The 24,462-nt window shown below is 42.2% G+C and overlaps 1 protein-coding gene across 1 annotated transcript; it reads left to right on the top strand.

Moving 5' to 3' along the window:
• Positions 1-8,738: 8,738 nt before the first annotated feature.
• krt222 (keratin 222) lies at positions 8,739-23,475 on the top strand. The gene is made up of 10 exons (XM_070828231.1): positions 8,739-8,881; positions 9,115-9,318; positions 12,078-12,160; positions 13,184-13,337; positions 14,888-15,166; positions 17,358-17,483; positions 19,098-19,318; positions 20,643-20,863; positions 20,951-21,053; positions 22,848-23,475. Exons 2-10 carry the CDS (start codon positions 9,121-9,123, stop codon positions 23,059-23,061), a joined length of 1,599 nt encoding a protein of 532 aa, XP_070684332.1. The 5' UTR covers positions 8,739-8,881; positions 9,115-9,120; the 3' UTR covers positions 23,062-23,475.
• Positions 23,476-24,462: the final 987 nt, after the last annotated feature.

The raw sequence follows: 24,462 nt of genomic DNA, 5'->3' as shown, positions 1-24,462 counted from the left end.
AATAGCTTAAAAGTACACTGAGAATATTTGTTAGTCTTTGGATAGTCTTAAAACACACAATGGTACTATTTTACTGAAGATTACTACACTTCAACAGCTTTACCCTCAGAGATGGTTCAGAAACCATATCTGTGTTGCTGTGGTTTTTTTTGTGTGTTCCGAAGATATGTACCGATAAGTAAAGACATTTAATTTGGTGATTGTGAGGTCTCAAGGGACGGGTCAGTGACCAAATGCATGTGACACAGATGCTGGAAAAGGCTCATAAGTGGGCTCTCTCCTCCCTACACCATCTCTGCTACTGTTCATAGATAAAGAGAAGTGGAGGCAGGGCCTGTTCATTCCCGTGAAAGTTGCTCGGTGGTGCACAAAGCCAAAAAAGTTTGACTTCCCAGGAATAAATGGATCCGGTTCTTCTGCGTCTTCAGGCCCATAGAGCAGGTTCACTAGCGCCTCTGGCCTGCTGAGTTGGCTAACTTCCAGGTGGCCCTCCGCTATTTTGAATGGGGATAGATTTTTTGTATAGATATCTAAACGTTTCACATGTTATGGGACTGAATGGATCAAACACTGATGGTGAAACAAGTCATTTCTAGGGGGCTGTGATGCTCACGAAAAATATATTCACTTTTTGGGCCCAAAGGCATCACATGCATGTTCGGTCACCATGTGAACGTTTTGTTCACAGCAGTTGGCTGGTACCCATCAGCGCCACACTAGCACCATCTACTGCAAAGAGCCCAGTCTTCCCTGCTTGTGAATTTTCTGTGACACATGGAGCAGTAACAGTCCCCAAAAGATCCACACAAATCTGTTAAGATTCACAAATACATTTCTTGTCAAAAATGTTAAGTTGACGAGTGGCAAATGAATTTAAGGTCTGTTGATGTTATCACGCCATGCAAATGTTGGCTTAGAATAACAGGTGTGAGCTGACTGTTGGTTTCACATGAGACACGAACAGCGACGTTTCTAGCAGAAAGCCTTGCAGAAACATGCTGGCTACATTCCTCAATGGTTTAAGGAGCTAAAGTGGGGTACAAATACAAAAGATGGGGGGCATTTAACACAAAATGTGCCTTTTCCAACATACACCTGACTGTGAATAGACACATTGGCTAATCCAGCCATAGGTTGACTTTAATGTGGCGTGAATTTTCTTTATTATATTGCTCGACTGTAAAAGGTAGATTGTTGTAGGTAGATCGAGGTACATCGTTTTTTTTTCCTGACACGTTCCAATGTGCTGTAAATAAGTTCCCACACTTGCATGTACATCTGTTAACACAACATGACCCAGTGCTGCCAAGGTGCCTGAAGACTCTCCATGAAGCCCTTTATTTTTGAGATGACTTTGATCATCTTGTTGGTCGTATTAGGTGGAGGCATATTTCTCAGCTACAACACAGTTAATTACTCAGAAAACATACTTGTTCTAGTGTTTCGCTGCCTCAGGCTGCTGAATATTATATATGCTGTTATAGGAGAGTGCTTGTATGTAGTGCAGATTTAGGTGAATTAGCAAATTGACCTTTTTAGGTTCATGCTTGCTTCTGAAGCTCCTTGGAGGTGAGGACTCTGTTAAAGGGAATGGGTCTATTATTTTCCTATTCCTAATCTTTAATCTCAAGATGATATTGAATCCATGTTTTTATTACCTGTGTGTTGATAGAAATGGGTTTAAAGCTCTACAACGACTGCAAACATCAAGATTAACTGTCTGCACAACACTACTCATATTTGAGAATGTCTTTTGCAGTGTCAAAGCTATATTTCTGTCTATATTCAGGACGTCTTAATTGTGCTGTAATGAAGTAGTTCAGCAGCTGATGACATTCTCTGATCTTTTCTGTTAAAATTGCACAAATTACAAAGTTTGTAAAGTTTAAGTGGAGGCAAAACTTTATGGCAGCAATAGTGTTACACTACTGGATAAACAAGGAAACCATTATTCCACATTATACCAGTTTTCACTGCAGCTGCCAAGCTTCATCATCATAAACACATATAGAGACTCCAAAACTGAAAAGGTTCCAATTCCCATGAAACATGTTTGCGCTCATAACTGCAGACATCTATAAATGATTAAATCAAATGAGCTAAATTACTTGTAATTACCAGTGTGGACCATGTGACATGAATCAGTTACAAGTGATTTGTAAATGGTAATGACTGCAGTTAAAGGCTGGACGAGCAGGTGCTGCCCTTTAATCAGGTGTTAACTATTAAAGAAAGCTGGCTACAGTTCACTTTGGATACTGTGAAGTGATAAATGTGGGAAACTTCCAGTAAACTAGTCTATCGAGGTTCACTTTGAAGTAATAACAGTGTTGAGCCATGCTGGCATGGAGGTGTAGACAACCGAAAAATCATCTGATGGGCTTCTTTTATTTACTGAAAGTTTAGCAAAGGTACATGTCTACAACACAGAGGTTTGAATTAGCGTTAAACTGACAATTGATTAAACTACCATCAGACTAGCTCAGGAGCTGGCTAATATTTTTATATTAACAATGAATCAAATGACTCTGTGTAAATGTTAATAATTTGCACAGTACTCTGCAGAGAGTTGTAGTGACTGTCAGGCCATTGATTTCACATCACTGTTTTATTCACTGCTGCTGAAAAAAACACAGACAAAGGACACGGAACCAGGATAAAGTAAGGTTAAAGTAAAGTTTTAATGTCACAGACTAGATTCACAATCACAGGTTGAGCCAGTTGTCTTGAGACATTCCTAAAATACACACATATACTCCACATAACTGTTTACCAGAAAAGCCAGGTAAGAAAAAACAAGAAGAAACACCAATTTATCGTAAGGGAAATCACTGTTTTTACTAAGGACAAAATATTTATTGTAAAACCATAACTTCAACCATAACTGATTGATTGATGAATGTCCCAGAATGCTTTGTTAGTGACAGGTTGATGTGGCATCATAATTTGGGTTCATCATGTTGTTGCATTATTGGATGTCAGCAGGTTAGTGCAAAAAAACAAAGAACCCTTACACCCTCCAGCCCCTCTGCTGACCACAGCACACAGCCCTGACTTGTTGGGCTTTGAAATATTTGCCCATCCTTATTCCTCATAACGCTGAATGACAGCCAAGAGTGGCACTCCTACTGTAATTGTTTTTGTGAAGCAGGTACAATGTAGGCCTAACCCTGAGGTACTTTGCAAAATGTCAGTCAATGTCGAGGATATGAGGATAATAGTTTTCAGGAGTTGTATCACAGCCAAACAACCAATGCCAAGGATGCTCGGGAAAATGCTCTTTCTTTAATTAACTACCCACACAGACGGTCCTTAAAAGAAAGTTACAGATTCATTTTTCTTCCTTTTTCTTTCTTTTTGTTTTTCCAGTGTCCATCATCTCGCTGAACATCATCATCACATTCATCAACAGCTAACCTGCTAGCTAACAATTAGTGTTGTGTGAGGAGCAGAACAAATTTAAATGTACAGCGCTTGATTAGCTGCAGTGATGATTATTTTTTTTATTTTATTGATTGTAATTGGGGCAGCATGGTGGTGCTGTGGTTAGCACTGTTGCCTCACAGCTAGAAGGTCCTGGGTTCAAATCCCGGTTTGAACCCGGGGTGGAGTGTGGAGTTTGCATGTTCTCCCCATGCTAGCGTGGGTTCTCTCTTCCTCCCACAATCCAAAGACATGCACATTAGGTTAATTGGTAACTCTAAATTGCCCGTAGGTGTGAGAGTGAGTGGTTGTCTGTCTGTCTCTGTCTCTGTATGTGGCCCTGTGATTGGCTGGCGACCAGTCCAGGGTGTACCCCGCCTCTCGCCTGAAGTCAGCTGGGATAGGCTCCAGCTCCCCCCGCGACCCTGACGGATAAGCGGTATAGAAAATGGATGGATGATTGTAATTGTTTATTACGTTTAGATACTATTTTTTGAACATACTTTACTTCATAATTCATTTATTTACCCTTTTCACAAATTAGAATATGGAATAATACAAAATGTCTTCAATGTTCATCTAAATGTTTCTTTGAATATCAATATTATTAATAATCAGTGTTTCTGTATTTATTAAAGTAGCCCTGCTCTAAAAATGACTTTTCCAGGCCAGATATTAAGCAAATTTTGAATGATGCTGGCTTTACTGTTATTAGTTTAGAGGCCCCTCAGGTTGTTAATCTTTAAGAAAGTATAGAAATAGCAATTTACACAAAATGTGAAGTATTTAAAATCATCTAAATTGCTTCTTACTACTCAAACCTGGTTGATTTTCAGTTGCTTTTTCTTGCTGTGGTTCATTATTATATAATCAGAGTGGGATGACACAGAATAGCTTTCATGATGGACATGAATAACACATTGCTATCTAATGAATTCTGTTCTTTATGCAGTCTTCATTTTCAGCCAACCCTCCCAGTCAGTCTGGAGGAGCCACCCTGCCCGGTTCATGTGTGTGTCTGAAGAACTGAGCCATTCCCTTCACTTCCTCTCATTGTGTAGTTAGAAACGCCTCCAAAGGTACGTCATTCATTTTTATGGCATGTTTGCCTATAAATTATGAATCATATGGTATGATTTGTGTGTTGGGTAGAGGGTAAACATATGATCAGTATTTAAGTCTAAGGTGTGGAGGGAAGGTTAAGAAAAGGGTTTTGGCATAACATGTGCACTGTCAGCTAAGACTTGGGTGGGCCTGTTGATTCTTTAAGATAACTGTTGCTAGAGCACAAATGATGAAAGCTCTTTTCAGATGATGGGACATTGAGGTCTGCTTTGGTAAAAAGTCATGTACCTAAACACTGCCCACAGATACACTACATGGCCAAACGTATGAGAAGCATGTGAACACCTGAACATTACACCCATATGTGATTATATTAATGAGGCCGACCACTGATGTTGGCTAATAAAGCCTGCAGCTCAGTCTGCGTTCCAGTTCATCCCAAAGGTCATTGGGTCTGGTTCCTCCTTGCAAAAGTCTTTTCATTTGAACAGAGAGGCAAAACAGGAAGTGGCCTTCCACTGGTGCCAAGGAGTTGCTTGAAATATCACTGCATGCTGTTGCACTAAGATTTCCTTAAATTAGAACTAAGGGGCTTACACCAAACCATTGCAAATAAAGCCAGTAAAGCAGTTCCATTTATAGCCTAAACAAACATATAGCATACATATGTGTAATGTGTAGAGCTTATACACCAGACTTGACCAGCAAAACCATATACTGGCCCAACCCTGGCAGTGGGAAAGGAAACCAAAAGAATGAGCTGAAAGATGCTAAACGTCCATAGAGCTGAGGCAAACTGTAGAGATGACTGATGATTTGTCACCCTTTCTCAGGACACACAGCTGTTCTTATCAAAATGCTTGTCAGTGCAGCTTTAAATGGAACAATAATTATCATCATATCAGAACAATTAATGAGTGCTTGACAGGTAGTGAGCCCTGGGGGTCCCACGTTGAGTTGTATGATATTGTTATCCCTGATAATAAGAATACACAGCAAGTCACAGCAAGTCAATCAATCACTCAATCAATCTTTATTTATATAGTGCCAATTCATAACAATGTTATCTCAAGACGCTTTACATAAAGAGCAGGTCTAGACCAAACTCTTTAATTAAGAAAGAGAGCAAGTCACAGCAAATACACATGAAACATACTTTAGCCGAACATAGCCCCTACAGCATTGTCTGGTTTACATGAACAGAATCCCTTCTATGGTTTTGGATTCAAACCATAATAACTTCCAGACCAGAACTCAAGTGGCTTGCGTAATGATATCATGCACAGACAAAAACCTCCTGGCATTGTGTTTGTTATATGGTGTTTCTTTTTTGACTGTCAAACACCTTTAGTGAAAGGCTCCTTGTTCAGAAAATGTGGGATCACATGAGGAACGATCAAAGAGACCCTAAGCGCCAATCTAAGGGACAGTGGAATGCAAAGCCACAGAGGTGAGGTGCACGACTGGACAGTGTTTAACTCGTAATCTGATGCTGACTTGTTTTCTTTTCATTCTCTGTCTCTGACCACTCCTGCCAATGTGGTGCAATGGAGATCATTTCTTGGAATTTAGTGGGAGCAACATGACTAAAAACAGGCTTGGTGGCATTTCCTGTTTGTAGTAACAGGAAAAAAAAAAATCATCCGTCCCAGACTCTCAGAACAGAGCTGCCTACAACGCCCTGACAGGTGTTGTTTTTCCAGGATTATAACTAACATTATTAATTGCTGTCATCATCAGCACTCTCTTCCCAACAGGACGCCACCTTGCTGAGAGGGGCGTGGGAGTGTGATGACGCTAAGTGTCCTAGTAGTCCTGTCTGCGGCTTTGTACTTCACGTTCGGGTGTGTGTTTAATGTGTTAACATACATTAATATTTTCAACACATTTCCCTGCTTTACTGTCCCATGGAGGACATTTTCTCTCACTCTTTCTCTCCATCTCTTTTTCTGACCATACAGATGGATAAAAACCACAGGCTTGACAACCTGTCAGCTGGCTGCTCCTCCTGTCGTTTCTCTGTGGAGAAGAATAAAAGTCTAGACAGGGACAATGTTTGTGCAATGGCATCGTAGCATATGAAGTGTAGGCTCTGTTGTCTGTAATCCTCACATCCTGCCTCTGCAAGCAAAGCAGGTCTGTTTACCCAATGGAAAAGTCATCTCATATGCAAATCCTCACATGTAGTAAGTGCAAATTGTGGCTCCTTGAAGACAATTCAGGCACACTGAGAAAAAAATGAAGTATCAAGATTTAATAGATTCAGATTTAACTGTACCATTCACACCTAAAGGATCAGTCACTATTTTTTTTACTTCATACATTGTAGTTTTCACAATAGCGTGCTGTAGGAATGATGTCTAAAACCCTGGAATGAGTTAGCTTTTTTGAATTTGTGGTTCCATTGTCTCAAAGTTGGTGGGTTTTTGGAATGGGCGTGACGAGGCATCTAACCAAAGTTAGATGCCTGAAAGTTAGAGGTCTGTGGTTAATAAGCTTCAGAGATTTTTATGTTTTATGTTCTTCAACAAAAGTGCCCTCCATTCCTCCTCTGGCTAAATCAACAATATTACTATGTTTTATACACAGATTTGGAGCTGCTTTAGTTTGACTTGTCTGCTAAGAACAGCAGCATATGGTGGCTACTATTTGCAAACTGAAGATGAATGTTACTGTGAAACTGACAATATTGAGTCAGTTCATTGACCTCACAACGGCGTAATGCCAGTTAGCTTGGTTTGTAACTTTGGGGGCTGATTGATGAGCATTAGTGTTGTCTCTGCTGGATACCATGTTAGCGGTTAGCTTGCCAGTTACCACCAGTTTCACAAAGACTGGATCATTATGCAACATTTTTGCAGTTTACTTGTGCTATTGTGCCTGAACCTGTGATTAACACTCTTAGCCACAGTGGCCATTGTACAGAAGGTTACGTAGTCCCATCTTGAAGTTTATTCTTATTCCTTTGGAGCTGTGTGTAACAAAAAGCAATTTCCCCCTGGGGATTATTAAAGTAATTCTGATTCTGATTCTGATTCTGATCTAAGCAGTGAGGAAAGGCATCAGTCACTTAAACTTTGTTGTTCTATAGTGTTATTATCTGCATGAAATGACCTTTCAAAACACTACAGGTTACAATCTTGTATTTGAATGTGAGCCAACCTGTTTATTTGGATCACAGCGTGTGTCTCCAGACACATTCAGTGGAATCTTATTGCCACACCCCTGGCTCATCCACACCCACATCTTATCAACACCTCCGATATTTTCAGTACAGTCAGAGAAATGAAATTCTCTTTTGATTCAAGATTTAAAATACAAAACATCTGAGCGTATCAAATTAAACTACAAAAGATAGCAACCGCAAAATGTGTCAAAGTAAACTAACATTTCCAAGGGAGCGTAAAATCATTACACATTGCATTTGCACATCTACAAAGTCTTCAGTGTTCTATCCCTGAAAAAGAGGCATGGCCATAAATAATGTTGCACAGACGACACAAAGCGTGAAGCATACATGTGTGTTGGTCTGTGTTCATCAGAAATACTGCTAAACCCCAAGTACGGTATTGATGTCTGTGACAATGCAATGCATCGTCTGTCTGCTGGCTGTAGACAGCCATGCAAATATAGCACTAAAGTGTGTTGCTGCTGAAACACAGGGCTGTAGTTGCGATATATCTGTATACACTGTACCCAAGGAAATACTGAATCCACATTATGATACTCAGAAGATGAAACCTTTGGCCCAGACAGACACAAACAGTCTGTAAAACCAGCCAAGACTGTTATTAAGCAAGAGATAACTGCACAAAGTGTGTATTACTTGATTTCAGAGCGGTGTATAGGGACATGGCTCTCACCTTAATTATAGTACACATCTGGGTCACCTCTTATTAAAGCACCACTCAAACACACACACAGGTCCTGTCACTGTGTCCCCCTGAACATTCCCTTCACAGCTTGTGTCCATGCCTGTTTGAAAGCGGCTCTGTAATCCTGGATCAGAGAGTACAAAGGGCCCCAGAGTGCTGGTGATGTAAGCACTGTGTCCAGTGTTTACCCCGCGGCTCTCCCCTTCCCACTTGCTGCCTGGGGGGTGAGATGTGACAGAGAGGAGCATCCCTACCGTGGCTGACTCTGAAGAATACAGGCCGACACAAACGGCGATACTAGCAGGCTAATGGCAGCCTGTCCGCTCTGTCTCAGGGCGCCGCTGCTGATGACCTGGGACACAGTGGGAAGAAGAAAGTGTTGACCAGCTCACTGTGGAGGAATGTGGCTAAGCTGAAGGGAGTGTTGGATCAACTCAGTGTGACCACACGAAGACTGAGGGACTTTTGACTCACTACTACACTCTCTACCTTATTTGTGGAAGGTCACGTTGTCTCAGGTGAGTATCACTGGGTAAACATTTACCAAGTAAACGCCTCTGGCAGCATGTGATCTCCAATGGGTGGCAGACTGTTTGCTGTGAAAGTTGTAACTTTATGTCTCTGTGCATGAATTTGCAAGAAACATAGTAAGTGTGTCCAGCGGTTGTGGCTGGATGATTTGACTGTATGGAAATACCAGGATCTCGCTGTGTGTGTGTGTCCATAAACGTTTGGGTGTGCACTCTTCTAGGGCTCCATGGACTTGCTGCAGGACTCCAGTCAAACCATGTGGAATCTGAACGCCCGCTTGAAGGGCTTCCTGGAGCAGGTGAACAGGCTGCAGGAGGCCAACCGGCGGCTGGAAGCTCAGATAGCTGACTGGGGCATCCGGAGCACCTCACGCTCCCAGGACTGGTCCCAGCAGGAACAGATTGTGAAAGAGCTCCGCGCCCAGGTCAGGCTCAGTTTTGCCAAGATTTGTAGTCATCAGGTGATTATTTGAATTTACTCTGACTTAAAAGAAGCATTCGAAATTACACAGCTGTTTGCCAGGCAAAGATAACAGAGTACTACAGGTGTGCTAAAGTATTTTTTCCACTCAGACTTGATTATTATACTCAGATTATTTTCCATTAAATCAGCCCAGGGCGATGTTGGCTGGCAGGCAACAGGGGCAGGTGTGTATAATCAAACAGCAATTATTGCAGTCAAACGAGAGACACAGCAAATTACTAGTATTGATGACGACTGCAGGCAACATCATGTGAACAGCCTCAAATACATGCAAAGTAGCTTAAGGGCGGTGGTGCCACCCCGGTTTGAAGACAGCGGTCCCAGTGCTGGTTGTGTTACATATATTAAAACCACCATGTAACAGCAGCTGCTTATTTATGATCTTTAAAGAATTGCAATACTGTAGAGCAGCACTCTGAGTGAAGTTTGTTTGGAAAAAGCACAGTTTTTCACTGGAGGAATTCATAAGCAACTGAAATGTAAGTGTATGTAAAATCCATGAGGTGAGAGGCAACTCAACATCAAACAAACTTGCTGCAGAGGATTAGAGGCAGATATTTGTGTCATTACACCTGGACCGGAGCCATTGAGACACAGTTGTCACACACAGAAAGAATGTGGAACGCTTATTACTTTAAAGGCCGTTCCACTCAGTAGATTATAACACCAGACGGTATGGTGTCTCACATGACACGGCATGATAGTTTTTTTTGACTGCGTCACTTTCTGCATGAGTAAGTGCCAGTGACAGACATTTTAATGCATGTTGTTTCTCGTTGCATACCACGTCATGTAGCTTGTCTCTAAAGTTTGGCTGGCGTTCCTGTGACTATGACAGACACAGGCGCAAACTGTGCTAGCTGCAATGTCATTGTTCACTTGCCATGGGAATGCTTTTGTGTTAACATATAGGATTACTGTGCTATTTATCTTCTGAAAATTACTTTACATAATCTTTTTATTTCCAGCACAGACTTAATAATGGGTACTCAGCTGGTGAGATATTAAGAAGAAGATTTTATATCAGTATAATGATTCGCTCATCTCACTGAGGCTCAAAACTGGGCAGGTAATCTGAGACGTCCACATACTGAGAGTATTGTAATGTTTATGGTGTAAATGTTATGGAATGTTCCGTGTTGTCTTTGGCTTTCCTTTAATATGGGTGTGTCCCGTTCTGAGAGTGTTGCACTCATCAGCAAACAAAAGGAAACATGGGTGTGTGAAGATTTATATCTATAAAGGAGCCACCTTTTTGTTCTCGTTCAAGCATACTTTTATTCAGACTTTAGCCTTTTAGCCCAACAGAGAGAATCCAATGAAACTAGATGAATTTTTACACAAGCCTCTGTACAATTACACCACTAATCGAAATAAAAAAAGAAATTGCAGTAGTTTGTTGGCTGTTTTAAAGCAATATATTGAATTTATTCCATGCTGATTATGTATCCAGTGTGTAAGGTGAATTAGCCTAATGTTCAACATTCTTCATAATTGCGGCCTTTGGAATATATTGTGATATGAAGCCACTACAATAAATCCACACTCAGTACCACTCTGAAATCCCCAGGATGTGTCCTAATCAAACCAAAAGGGAAAATGCAGATATCACACCCACATGGTAGATATGGACACTGAAAAGAAACACAAATGCAAATGAGGGAATATCTTTGTGCATCCCTCCAGTAGGTCCCTATATACAGTGACTATTATCCATAGTAAAAGCTTCACTGGTCATGGAGGCCTTGTTGTGATTTTGGTATATGAATCTTCCATTCAGCCACAAGAAAAAAACCTTATAGTATTTTAACAATTGTTGAATAGAATTCGTCCAATTTAATATCTAAATACAATTACAGGGTTTTAGTTTGCACAATACATGACCCTCCACACAGTTTTGCTTCACTGAAGTACTGTCCCACATTGGGCAAATCATACTGTCCTACTTTCTGAAAGCAGCACAATGGAAATTTGGAAATTACAAATACAGCATCTACACTGTTGCCCATAAAGTTGGAATCAAATGTTTTTTTACCTCTTCTCATGAAATGATTGTGACAATGTGATTTATTCTTGATAAATAAAGTGTATATCTTCTCAACTTTATTGATCAAACTCTTCCAAACATCCAAATATCACAGTGAAACTTAAACCACAATGAACTTTTGCAAACTGTGGATTCAGGCTTTAACTACATTGGGGGTATTGAACAATTATTCCAACTGTATGGGCAACAGTGTATTTAGGCCATAATATAATATTTTTGATGAACAAACAGATTATAAACACACCCTGATAATACACCCCATAACATCAGGTATATCTAAACACTGTGCTCCTGACCTTTGGGTGGTCCTCACATGTGTTACTTCCTGTTTGAAGGAATCTGTGATTGTTCGTTTGAGAAGTCCTGAATAAAATCATTAAGAGGGACAAAAGATGAATAATAATAATATTAATGATAATAAAAATCCAATACAAATGCACTACAGAACCATCATTATCAGTAACAGAAAGGCCTGTTGGTTCTTACAAGCTGCTTTTACTTCCTTGTTTCAGTAGACCTCCAAATGCTTCAGTCTAGACCAACTTTAGCAACCTACTTACTTATTTCCATGGATTAAGTCAGCTGTAAAATTGTGTATTGTTTTTACTAATTCCTTCCTAATCTTGTGTTTTTGTGTTTTCTGTTTTTGTCAGGTTGGTAAACTACTGATGGAGAATGCCCAGCTGGCATTACAGTCTGACAGCATGAAGTCCAGAGCAGCTGTCATCCAGACCAGGTCAGCTGTATTCGGCTGTAGTTTTCCTGAAAGTTCTAACACCCCTCTCCCTCCATCCGTACAGTCTAGGGCTTATTAATTAGTACGTTAGGCATGAGATCACATCCCGTAAACATATTACCCTCATTCATATAGTTTTTGTCCAAGGGGATCAGGTACAGTGGAGGAAAACACATTTCTTTTTTTGTATTTTAGCTGGTAATTATAGTAACACATGTTAGGAGAAAATATAGGATTCTCATAACTGAATTACAATAAACTAAGCATAGATGTAGAATAACAACCAAAGACTTCCTATTTTGATCCTGCTGCAATGCTTTTCCAGCGCTCTGTTATCTAACTCAGGCCAGTTCCCGCTCCTGTGAGCCAACCTGCATACAAATCCAGGCCGGGCTTTGTGCCACGTCGGCACTTTCACTTATGTATTGATGCAGAGTGACACCGAGCCCCCACCCACTCACCCACCACCTCCCTCAACACACACACACTCACACACCCACACACACACACACCACCTCTCTGCTGTCAGCCATTAACCCCTGAAGGACGAGCCGCAGCTTGGTATAAATTCACCTGTTCTATTTATAGCTCTGCCCGGTGTGTCTCCTGACTAGCTGAGGGTGTCTGGGAGACTGTTTATGACACACTTAAACGATGCCAAGGTCTTTTTTTGTCCTTTTTACTTTTTGTGATTTCTGCAACACCCTCCTTTACTGTCATGCACCAAAATGGGATTGTTCAGCTAAAACCACAATCTTGTAGCCCTTAGTGGAGACTCCCTAGCAACTGTTGGAGTCCCCTTTTAAATGAAGTTTAACTAGGTAAAACTGAGGAATGTGTCTATACTTCAGGAAAATAAAAACCTTCTGCTTTGGTGATCTGTTGCACTCACTTTGAATTAATGAATATCCCTGTCTTTGTGTGAGGTGTTTATGTCATTGATGTTTGCCATGGTCTGATGATTATCAATAAACACTGAATGGAGCTCAATAGATAACCTTTGCTCTTGACATCACGGCATAGGTGTGAGACAGAGGAGAGGAACACCAGGCGTCTGGAGCAACAGGTGACTCTGCTCAGGGAGTCAAAGAAGAGGGCAGAGCAGAGCAGCGTGACGCTGCAGGCTGACCTGCGGCGCTCCATGACAGAGCTGCAGGAGATGCACTGGGAGTTTGAGGTCACTAAATGTACTGCTAATGCCTGTCATGACTTCTTTTTCTGTCTTTACTTCCATTCACCTTCCAACTGTCTGTCCATGTGTGTTTCTCCTTCTGTGTAAGCAGTCTTACACGACAACCTTTTCTAATTTTACTGCACCCTTCATTCATTCAGGCAGTAAGATGTAGTGTGACCTTACAATGACAGCCTGACGGTGGAATGCACGTCTCCTCATAAAATTAGGTACAAAGTACGAATACTAATATGAATAATACTAATCTGAATATTTCACTGATAGCCTTTCCTGGAATTGACACCTTTGCTTGGTGAAGGATTGTGTCCTCAGGAGCCCTGTTGTTGTGATTGTGTCCATGGGGGGGCCATCATGAATGATCCCTCAGGGATAAGCTTGCAGGTGAACATCTGATTGCTTGATAACATGGCAACTGTAAGGCAAAGTGTAGCAGTCAAATACAGTGTCCATACTGAGGTGCTGAGGGCTTCAGATGTAACTGGAAGATGGAGCTTCTTCTGTGAAGTCAGCTACAGTTGAGAGGTACCAACATTGCTGCCAGTGCTCTGGAACCAACTGTATAATAGTTGTAGCGGTCTGAAGCAAAACAGTTTGATGTTTGGACTGAATTTGTGGTTGTTCATCAGAGCTGGGGTCAGATGTGATGAAAGGTGCTGAGATATTAACTAACCAGCAGATAGAAACTAACCAACTGAGGCAGGAGTAGACCAGCAGCTTCCATCGTCTGAGAGGTGAAATGATTGTTTCTGTCAGTGGTTGAGTCTGGTTGCTTTGTACATTTTTTAATAAAAATGAGATGATGACTGGTAATAACTGATGGAACAGAAGCGATACAAGGTGTGTGATGATCCCAGACATTTTGTCAGCATTTTATTGGCATTAAATCTGACCACAGAAAATGAGGAAAATGACATGTGAGATGGCCATCCTTATGACAGCTGGTTTTTGAAATAGAAAAGTAGATAAAGGGATAAACAGTGTGTCAAATACTGTATTCAAACATGTGACTAGTATAATGCTATTAGATGTGTGTTCGGCTTGTGAGTTACGCTTCGTCCCTTGACTCTGACCTCATCCACCCCACCTCTCCTTTCTTTTTTACCCCCTTCTCTTCGTTTTCGCATTCCTGCTGACTAATAACGCCCCCCCCCCACCCTGTCCCACACACACACACACTACCTGTGTCTCTTCCTCCATAGGCACACATGCTCATACACTCACACACTCACGAACACGTCGGGCTCAATAACTGATTCTACTTTTTCTCCTGCCTCTGCATTGCGTGGACTGCAACCCCCCCCACCCCACCCCACAAACACTCACATCGCTCTTACTCTCTTTTTCTTCCTTTGCATTCATTCACCTATTCATTCACTAATTCATTTTAATTTCCCTCTTTGTCTTTGTTCTCTGGTGTTGCTCACTCTTTACATCATTCACTCTCCTCACACCCTTTTACACGTCTTTCTCTCTCCCTCTCTCTGTCTCTCTCCCCCTCCCTCCCCCTATTTCTCCCTCTGGTTGGCTGTTTGCAGGCAGCCCGGGCTGTACAGCTGCAGCGGGCCGACTCCTGCGATGCTCTATTAGTGACGGCCACAGCAGCAGCAGGAGTGGAGGAGGAGGATGGCACAGGGATGGAGCTCACCCAGCTCCTCGACCGAATCAGAGCGCAGTGCGATCAGAGCAGACTTCCTGGTCCGGGCGAGAGGCACCTCGGCCTGGGCTCCGTGTCAAATCCACTCCCTGGCTTTGTGGGGCCTAGCCGCTCTGGAGCTGCAGCAGCATCCAGAACGCACGGAGGAGCTCTCAGTGAGGTACGCATTCACTCTTGCATCCTCACTTTTCTCTATACCTCTCCGGTGTTGTCCTGGCCCACTGCCAGCCAGACACACCCTCAAGATGAATTTCAGGCCGTCCCACGGGCATGCCAGACTGATGTGTGTGCTCGGCTGGAGTTAAATGATTAGCAGTGCGTTTGTTTACTGTGATGAGAGGATGTAGGCTCACTGTGCTTCTCCCTTCTTTTTTTGTGAATGCCTGCAATTGCCCTTTTGTAGATTTGTGCATGTTTTGTTTCACACACTTTTTGCTGTTTCACACAATTACAATAGTGTGTTACAGCATATGATCAGTTACTACTCTGAGTGAATGATCCCTGATCTTCAATTGAATATTTATGAGTCAAATTACAACCAGAGCACTCTCATCCGTCACTTCATCCTTTATCTAGGAAATGCGCAGTCTGGCTGCCTTTTATTACCCCAGTGTTCCTGTGCCATAGCACAATGACTTTGTTCTGACAGCAACAATAAAGTGCCTTTTCCAAAAGCTGCAAGCTACCACGGTACTAAAATGGAGCAGGTTTTATGAAATGCCGTTTTTTTACAACCCTAACCCTAACCCTAACCCTTCTCTGTCTGTCCCACCAAAGTACGGGTTACACAACGCTGCAGTCTGCATGATCAAAACTCAGATACATTCACCAAAACTACCACGGGACAGCCTTCATCATTTCGAGTGACCCATATTAAGTTTAAAGGTGCCCTGTGGAGATGTTTGTGTGCAAACAAAATTTATGTTCACAGCATTTCCCTCCTCATAGAACATTTGAAATGCATTTGACATGTAATAGGTACCGACTGTCAGAAGAATAGTGGGAAACCAGTGCAGGAGAGCATGTGCATGATACAAACAAAACAGGGCCCACTCATAAAAACAGTGTCCACTAGTGATAAAAAAAAACTCCAGAGAGAACTTTTGAATTGTTTAGTTGGAACATCTGCAACAGTTTACCATATAAAATCAGTAACAATGTTTACATATGTACAGACATCAATCAATCAATCGATCAGTCTTTATTCATTTAGCGCTAATTCATAACAAATGTTATCTCGAGACACTTTCCATAAAAAAGCAGCTCATGATCAGACCAGTGAAGTCTAAAGTATCATGTGAGATCAGTTTGTCGAAAGCAACTAAATAGAATTACAGCTGTACCACTGTGAGTACAAATGAATGGCCATTATATTACTTGACCTCTAGCTAAGTACATTTCAGATAGAAATATTATACTTCTCACGCCATTACATTTATTTGACAGCTGTAATTATTACTTACTTTGCAGATCTAAATTTTACATACACAACTGTTGATCTATATACAAAATATAGATCAACAAATATGCGATGTATTGTCACAGATGAGTACAGTGAATTCTGATACATTTAGTACCAATACTTCTGTTTGCATACGTATAAGTACCACCACTGTCTGAGATGACAGATGGAATAGTAATTACTCTGCTTTTGACATCCAGCTTCATCCAAGATGGGGAGTCTTGAAAGCGGATGTATGCTCCTTGCATAAGTTTACTATTAATGAAAACTACTGTATGCATTGACACAGAGACTGAGAACCATTCAAGTCATACATTAAACAGAGAATAACTTACATAACTTGAGTCATCTTTTTTATTTTCACTGTCAAAATATTGTCATAACTGTGCTGAGGCAGCTTCACCGCTTCACTGCATTTGAAGTGGAAGCAAGGACAGAGGGGGTGAAAGGCCTAACAGCTGTACATTGTGTCAACATAGCTTTTACAGCTGTGTGTACACGCAGGCCTGGGTGTCTGCTCTGCTGTCTGTTTGCCCACACTGAAACACACACCACCTACAGCACCACCTGTGGCTGCTTCTCCTCTGCCTGTCTGACTGAGGCCCAGTGGGAAAGAAGTGTTACCCATGAGGTGTGTGTATACGTGTTAGGTGGTTGTACATCCCAATCAGGTCTGTTTCGTTTGTCTAGTATATTACTTCACGCCATTCACATACCATCAGCCACTGCACATTAACACATTAAAACAGTTCCTCCATATTATGACATGATTACAAAGATTTGGGTTCTTTCTGTTTACTGGCGAATAAATACGGTTGGGTGTGTGTATTTGGCTATGATGGTGGCACTGGTACCTCGTTCGATGTCTGATCCCTGTCACCTCACTCAGGAGGAGGCAGCGTGGGCGCAGGTGAGCCTTGGCGGTGCTGCCCTGAGAGAGGCCCGGGCCGAGCTCGCTGAAGCCAGGAAGCAGTGGCACTCCCTGCAGACGGAGATCGAGACCCTACATGCCCTGGTAAAGAAATAAACATCACATGTTATCACAGCCAACTCCCCAACTATCACACTTCCATGGCAGGTGGCATATTACATCCGTTGACCTTGTGGAAGTCATAAGATAATCATTATAACTTGCAAACAATCCTTTACATCCTTCCTTGCATTCCTTTGATTGCTGCCAACCATTTTCCAAAGCTTTCCTTAATATTTAACTTCTAATCATCCCTTTACTCCTCGATTTCTTGATTTACTATTTGCTATAAGATGAAAATAAGAGGCTGAAACAAGACGGGAAATCTAGGACAGCAAATATTCAATTGCATCATGGTGTGGCAGGATTGCACTTGCGGACAGATATTTAAAAAAAAAAGCCTGCAATGATAATTTTTAGTTGATTTTATTTGTAAAAAAGGTTCTTGCCATATGCAAAATAGAGAAAAAAGAACATCAAAATAGAGGCACCATAGACAGCATAAAGCACAAGAATAGGAATTAAAAAACATCTAAAAATGGAGCTTACAAATAAGTCATCCAAAGGTGAGTCATCCAAAAGTGAAAACTGTTAAAATAAACTTAAAACCAGGTGGTTGCACACCAGACCTGTGTTATGTAAGCAAATAAGACTAGTTGTCAAGTCTGTAAAAATGTGTCTTCAGATCTGATTTCAAAGCAGAAACAGCTGGTCTAAGAGGCCCTTTTGGACATTACGGGGTTAGGAGTTCATTAACCTTGTAGGTTAGGAGTAAAATTAAAAGATGGATTCTGAAAGAATCTGGTAGCTGCTTATGTTTGGACTGTGTTTCCTGAGTCGTTCAGCATCCCCTTGATGGCTTCTAGTCTGCACTCGCCCTCAACGGAATCCCAGCACCACCATAACTGTCCGTCCATTTCTCTGGAAAACTCAAGTGAACTTGGTGAGATCAGCCCACTCACTGAGGGAGAGTGGGCAATGATGGTTACTTCAGAGGTGTACATCACCCACAATGCATTGGTGTTATGCATTTGGTGCTATGAATGAAGTTAAAAAAATGTCAGTGTTTGACTAACCAAGCAACATTTCCATCCCTAGAGCCACACTGCTAGCATGGCATATCCTGCTCATTATGTAATAAACTTTACATTTTGATGGCAAGCGACATATTTAGTGTTAGATGGATGGATACGTTTTTGATCGGCATTTCAACAGCATTTCACAACCACAAACACGGCTTTTTACATCTTTGGTCACGACTGATGCCAGCAACGCAGCAGGATACAGGGGATAGGACCCAAATGCAGATGGAGTTGGAGGGAAGTACGTTGCTGAGAGGTGAGCAGGCGCTGGAGACAGTGGGAGGAGAGAGTGTGGCTGAAGGGAGGCACTGAGGAGCAGATTGTGACATCTAAAATCATGGCAGTGTCCTTGAGGCTCAACACTGCAGAGACCTGAGTTCAGTTGTCACAGCAGGACCAAAGGCTTGGCCAGACCAGCCTACCAACAAAGCTGGCACTGTTGGTGGTGGGAAACCAGAGAGGCATGACGTCCATGTTTCCAACTATCTTTGTCAGATTCTACATGTTTTTTAAATACAGTGAAGAGATAGAACTGCTTAGTTATTATCCTTAAAGCTCCCTGCCTCTTGCTTTTTAGGAGAAAGGCCTGGAGAGCTCTCTGCAGAACACCCAGCGCCTGTACTCCAGCCAGCTGCAGGACCTTTCCCAGGTGATCGCGGGGCTAGAGAGCGAGCTGGAGCAGGTGAGGAGTGGGCTGGCCACCCAGCGTCAGCGCCACAGCCAGCTCCTCAACACCAAGATGAGGCTGGAGCGAGAGATCGGCACTTACCGACGTCTGCTGGAGCGTGAAGAGGGCAGGTGAGGGCAAGAGGCAGAGAAAGGAATGAGAACGTTCGAGGAACCAGGAAGCAATACTTCAGCTGGAATTTTGTGGTTTTCAGTGTCAACCAGGAAGTCATTTTTATTTGAAAAGACTTTCTCACTAAGAGGCAGACTTGACACACACACACACACACACACACACACACACAGACAGACACACTGATTCACTGATGTAAGACCAAAACTCTTTCCTCAGCACAAGTACAAAGCAAACAAAACATTTTCTTAATCGCTTCCTTTATGTAGCTGTCAAACAGATGATGTCACGTGTTATCATTTTCAGTCTGGTCACAGCTCACTATTCTGTTGTGGATTATATAGTAGAGGCTTAAAATCTGTCTGAATAGAAACTGAAAATCCACAATAATTGCAAGTTGAGACACAGTTAGGCCGTCGGGTAAGGCAGAGGAACATAGTGACATGTAACAGCAGTGACTGGGGTTCCTGTACTCTTATACATGCAAAAAGCACAAACGAGGAAAGTGAAAATGACAAAAATGACAAACTTTCTATAACTGATTCATGGTCTCAAAATCCAGGATGATAGAATCCAGACTGCTGACCCATCTTTGTCTTGAAGTTATTACAGTTTCTGTGGGGTACATGCATGTCTCGACCAAATTTCATGGCAAACCATCCAATAGTTGTTGAGTCCCTTCACTCACAACCAAAACCACAACTAGAGGACAGGTCTGTAGGCTTCATCCTCTGGAGGCCATGAATGTCTGTTCATCGTCTGAATAAAGAGCAGACTCTTCCAGTAAGTCAGCTAGTGTTCCCAAATAGGTTTTTCAGATTTAGTTCTTGTAACTCGAACATCTAGTTGGCTGAGCAAATTGTATGTTTATCCCTGCTTTCTTGCAGAGAGTTAGATGAGAGGATACCACTCTCACATCTGTCCATTAAATATGAAGCTGCAGCCAGTGGGTGGTTAGCTTAGCTTAGCATACAGAGACAAAGGGGGAAACAGGTTGTTGTGGTCTCACAACTTTTTGGTTTTTGTACGCATTAAAGAAACAGTGACAGTAAACTTTAGAGTTGCCAGTAGATGCATTTCTTTATCTTTGGACTGAGCCAAGCTAACTTTCTCTCAAAACTAAGCTAACTGTCTCCTGGTTGTAGCTTCATGGTTACCATAGAGACACGAGAGTGGCATTGATCTTTTCATCTAACTCTCAGCATGAAAGTAAACAAATGTACTTCTCCCACATTTCTAACTGTGGCTTTATCCACGACACGCGCCTGCATACGTATAGTCCCCGTGGTCGTCATTCCCTCGTACATCGCCCTCTGCCTGCAGGTACATGGGTCGTAATGGGCAGCAAATGGGTCTGAGGCCCTGGAGGTCTTTCAAGGAGGAGCTGAGGGAAAATGGGCTAGAGAACGGCTTCAGTGACCCTGCTGTTACTCCGGACGAACCCAAGTCTGAGCCCCTGCCTGAAATACCTTCACTCCTCCCAGCAGATAATGGGCTAAAGAAAAGCATACTGCATAGACAGCAAAGCCTTGTGATACTCAGAGGTAAGACACACACACACACACACAAACACACACACACTTTACTACAGTCATATCATGTTATGAATTGTCATTACTGTCTCCTCACAGAGCCAGAGCAAGATAAAGACTTGCCAATCGCCACTGTGAAGACTCAGGAGATTCTACAGGGCAATGTTGTGCGGGAGAGTGCAGAGGGTCATGGCACCATCGAGTAAGTATTGATCCTTTTGCCCCCGCCCCCCGACCGACCTGTTGTCAGCACCTTTGGTTCATGTGGGCATTTTCTAGTAACAAGCACTGATAGCATCACTGCAGAGCGATCTGTTCTACACCACCCAGATAAATGCATTTTTGATTACGAAACTCAGGCTTTGACACGTTGAGGTTTTTTATTGACTTATTAGTTACTAATTACGCAATCATCCATGTCCTCTCCACCCTGGCGACGTCTAGTCCAGGAGACAAGATGTACAAAGGAATTACCTCCACACGCCGAACAAGTTAACGAGTCATAAAACATTTAGCAGGCTGCACAGGTTCCCAGAAGTAACTCATCACGGCACTGCATGGGAATTTTGCTTCTTTAATGGCTCGTGTTTGATGTGGAGATACCTGCGTGGTGTGGAGTCTTCAGGGCGTGGCACCAGTTATTGTTGGATGAGACATGGGTGGAATTCTTTGTTCATGTTTCAGGTGTTTACGGCCACAGACACACATCCAACAAGCATACAATTGAAAGCATTCATAGCAAGCAACCTTTTTGTAGTCACTGATGGTTCTTAACCCACTGCATTGCCATCAGCCAATTATTACACATTAGATGTGTTTTTTTGTGGTTAACTGCTCTCGATAGTCAGGCCAGCACCTTGCATGGTTGCTTGCTGCCATCTATGTGAGCGTGTGTTGTAAAGTGCTGTGGATGATACATGAAAATGCACTGATCTTTTACATTGAAACCCCTGAAAATTAGAACCGGACTCTGCATTTCACCTCCCACAGCACCTTGGCATGTTTCAGCTAAATCGTTTAGATTCCACAGCTCACAAATTCATTTTAGTTTATTCATTCATTTTAGTTGCTGCTCTCATCATCCCCATTTCCAGCAGCAGCAGGCAGCTATTCTCAGCAAAAACACTCCCTCTCCCTGTCCAGCCCCAAACAGCAGAAAGACGCAGTTAATGAGTTAGCAAGCTTGTGAAGAACGTGACATTTGGCAATTATGTTCAAATCAAAAACAGAGCAAAAAACAGAGGGAATGTTGGACTTTTGGACAGTCATCAGGGGGGCAGAACCAACTCCAAATGAATACTAATGTTCTTCCATGTCTGCTGGATGTGTAAATACACAGCTGTTTGCTAACAAACTCACCACATTAACTTCATAAGCTAACACTGTGTTATTGCACTTCCCCCAGGCGGCTTAAAAAGCAATTATTATTAGTCCTTTAAGACTCAAGGTAACCAACATTTCCTACTTTCATTTACCCACAGCCAAATGTCACGTGGAAAATGTTGTTTTCTGGTACATTTACCCTGTTTATGTGGTGACAAACATGCATACACAGCACGTCTCTATTTTCCCTGATCCTCAGTGAGTCTATTCAGTGCCAATGGTTGCACTTTATTACAAAGAAGGTGCTCATTCTATCAAATGGCTCTTATACTAGGTCAAGTTTAAGGCATTTGAAATGTTGCTGCCCCCTGGTGTTACTGCGCAACCACTCGTTTAATGCAGGAACGAATGAAGGGAGAAATGAATTACAGGGTTTTTCTTTTTTTCATACACTACCACTGAAATGGACCGTCCCACAAGGGATTACATGAGACACAACAATATTACCATTTAAATAAATAGTTCTTGAAACTTGAAAAGATTTGTTGTAAATGTCCATGCATTGTCGAAATAATCTGCTAACATACATAATGTGGTGTGACATTTATCGTGCACCATCATCATCATCATCATCACCTTTTATTGCCACGACTCCTAACTTCCTCCCCAACAGGACAGAGAAGATCGACAAGGTGATAAAACAGTGGGAGGGCTCTTTCTTCAGAGGGAATCCCAAGCTGCGCAAGAAGTCAGTGTCGCTGCGCTTCGACCTGCACATGGCCGCAGCAGACGAGGGGTGTGCCCAGACTAAGCAGGACAGCCTCCCTGACGTGGAGGTGCGTCTCATCATGAAGAGATCTCGCAGCATCCCATCTATCACACACTAACTCTCCCGCTGGTCTGCCAGAGTCAGCGCTGGTTTGCAGCTGTTTGTTGTAACACTGGAGATGTTGAAGCTACAGAAATAACATTAGTGTCACTGACATCCGGGACAGTAACATCCATCACCGTCATGCTTAATAAGAATTTCAGATTACAACATTCATTGAACTTCACAGTTGACAAACTGAAACTGAGATTTGTCCCACAAAATCTTGACCAAAGCAGGATAACCGTTACCCATCAAGCTTTTGTGCTGCTCTAATGGGGCCATTTTTATAGTGTCAGAACACTACAGCAGACCTACATGACAGAGGATAACAATATAATAGAAACATCTTTCTGTATCATCATCCTAGGTGAAGAAAAGGTGTCTCTCATCACTGTCATTATCTCAGTATGAGGTCACTGGACAAAGGAGATCATATCGACCACATGGCTCTGTTTAACTGCTGCATTTAATTCTAATTACGTTACGGGCGTTGTGGCAAATTAGCACTTGGTACAAGAGGCTGAGTGCACAGATAGATGAGGATAAATCAAAGTGTGGAGTCACATCGGCTGCTGTGAACTATCCACGGGTGGATTTTTGCATACGTTTTCTTTAAGAAGAAGAAGAGGAGGAGGAGGATGGGGCAGGGTAGAGGGATGTGTTGTGTTTTTTGAATGTTATCTCTCCAGTTAGCACTTCATTTGTCACAATCCAATAGACGGGCTTCTTGTTTACAGACATTACTGCATGTGTTCAGAGGGCAAAACCGCTTTCGGTAGCTGGCAACCAGACTGAGTGATTGAATCTTGATATGAAAACGTTGATGGTCAATAATTCTCTGCGTAGAGGGTCCTGACAACTTCAAAGGGTGTAAAGTCATTTCAGACCTCAGTTATGATCCAGCAACATGACTTGACCTTTGCCGCCGGGATACAGGGCAGGAGATTTGGTTGTGGCTAAGATGAAGGGATGCCTGCACTGGCTGGGGAGGGTGAGTCTGGGATGCAGCCATTTTGGGGGCACAGGGAGACATGGTGGATGAGACTATACAGCCACTGCTTCGCTGACTCCATAGCCACATCTGGTATGTGTATTGCTGTTACTGATGACCCACGCGTCTATTATACGTCTTTGTTGTGTGCCAGGTTGAGTACAATGTAGAGGAGATTTGTTTCTTTAATTATTTGGCTTCATTGTCTCAGTACCTTTCCTGCTCCATTCAGGTCTTTAATGCAATTTCTCATCTAAATATTTTCCACTTATTAGTTTAACATGTGTTTTATTTAATTTTTTTATCTTTGCATTAAGCTGTCACCCATGTTTTTAGATTAGTTTATTAGGTGTATTAATAGTAAGTCAGTGTTGGAAGAGAGGCTCTGAGATCAACTATCGGCCCATATTGAACATTTTCCATCCA

Source organism: Pempheris klunzingeri, chromosome 3 (assembly GCF_042242105.1).
Source record: "Pempheris klunzingeri isolate RE-2024b chromosome 3, fPemKlu1.hap1, whole genome shotgun sequence".
Taxonomy (NCBI): Eukaryota; Metazoa; Chordata; class Actinopteri; order Acropomatiformes; family Pempheridae; genus Pempheris; species Pempheris klunzingeri.
Note: the sequence above shows the minus strand (reverse complement) of the source record. Positions and strands in the feature narration are given on the sequence as shown.

Coding starts and splice junctions, on each gene's coding strand:
- krt222 (XM_070828231.1), top strand. CDS start 9,121: ATGGACTTGCTGCAGGACTCCAGTCAAACCATGTGGAATCTGAACGCC. Junction 17,484..19,097: donor TCGAGACCCTACATGCCCTG/GTAAAGAAATAA, acceptor CTTGCTTTTTAG/GAGAAAGGCCTGGAGAGCTC. Junction 19,319..20,642: donor CTGGAGCGTGAAGAGGGCAG/GTGAGGGCAAGA, acceptor CTCTGCCTGCAG/GTACATGGGTCGTAATGGGC.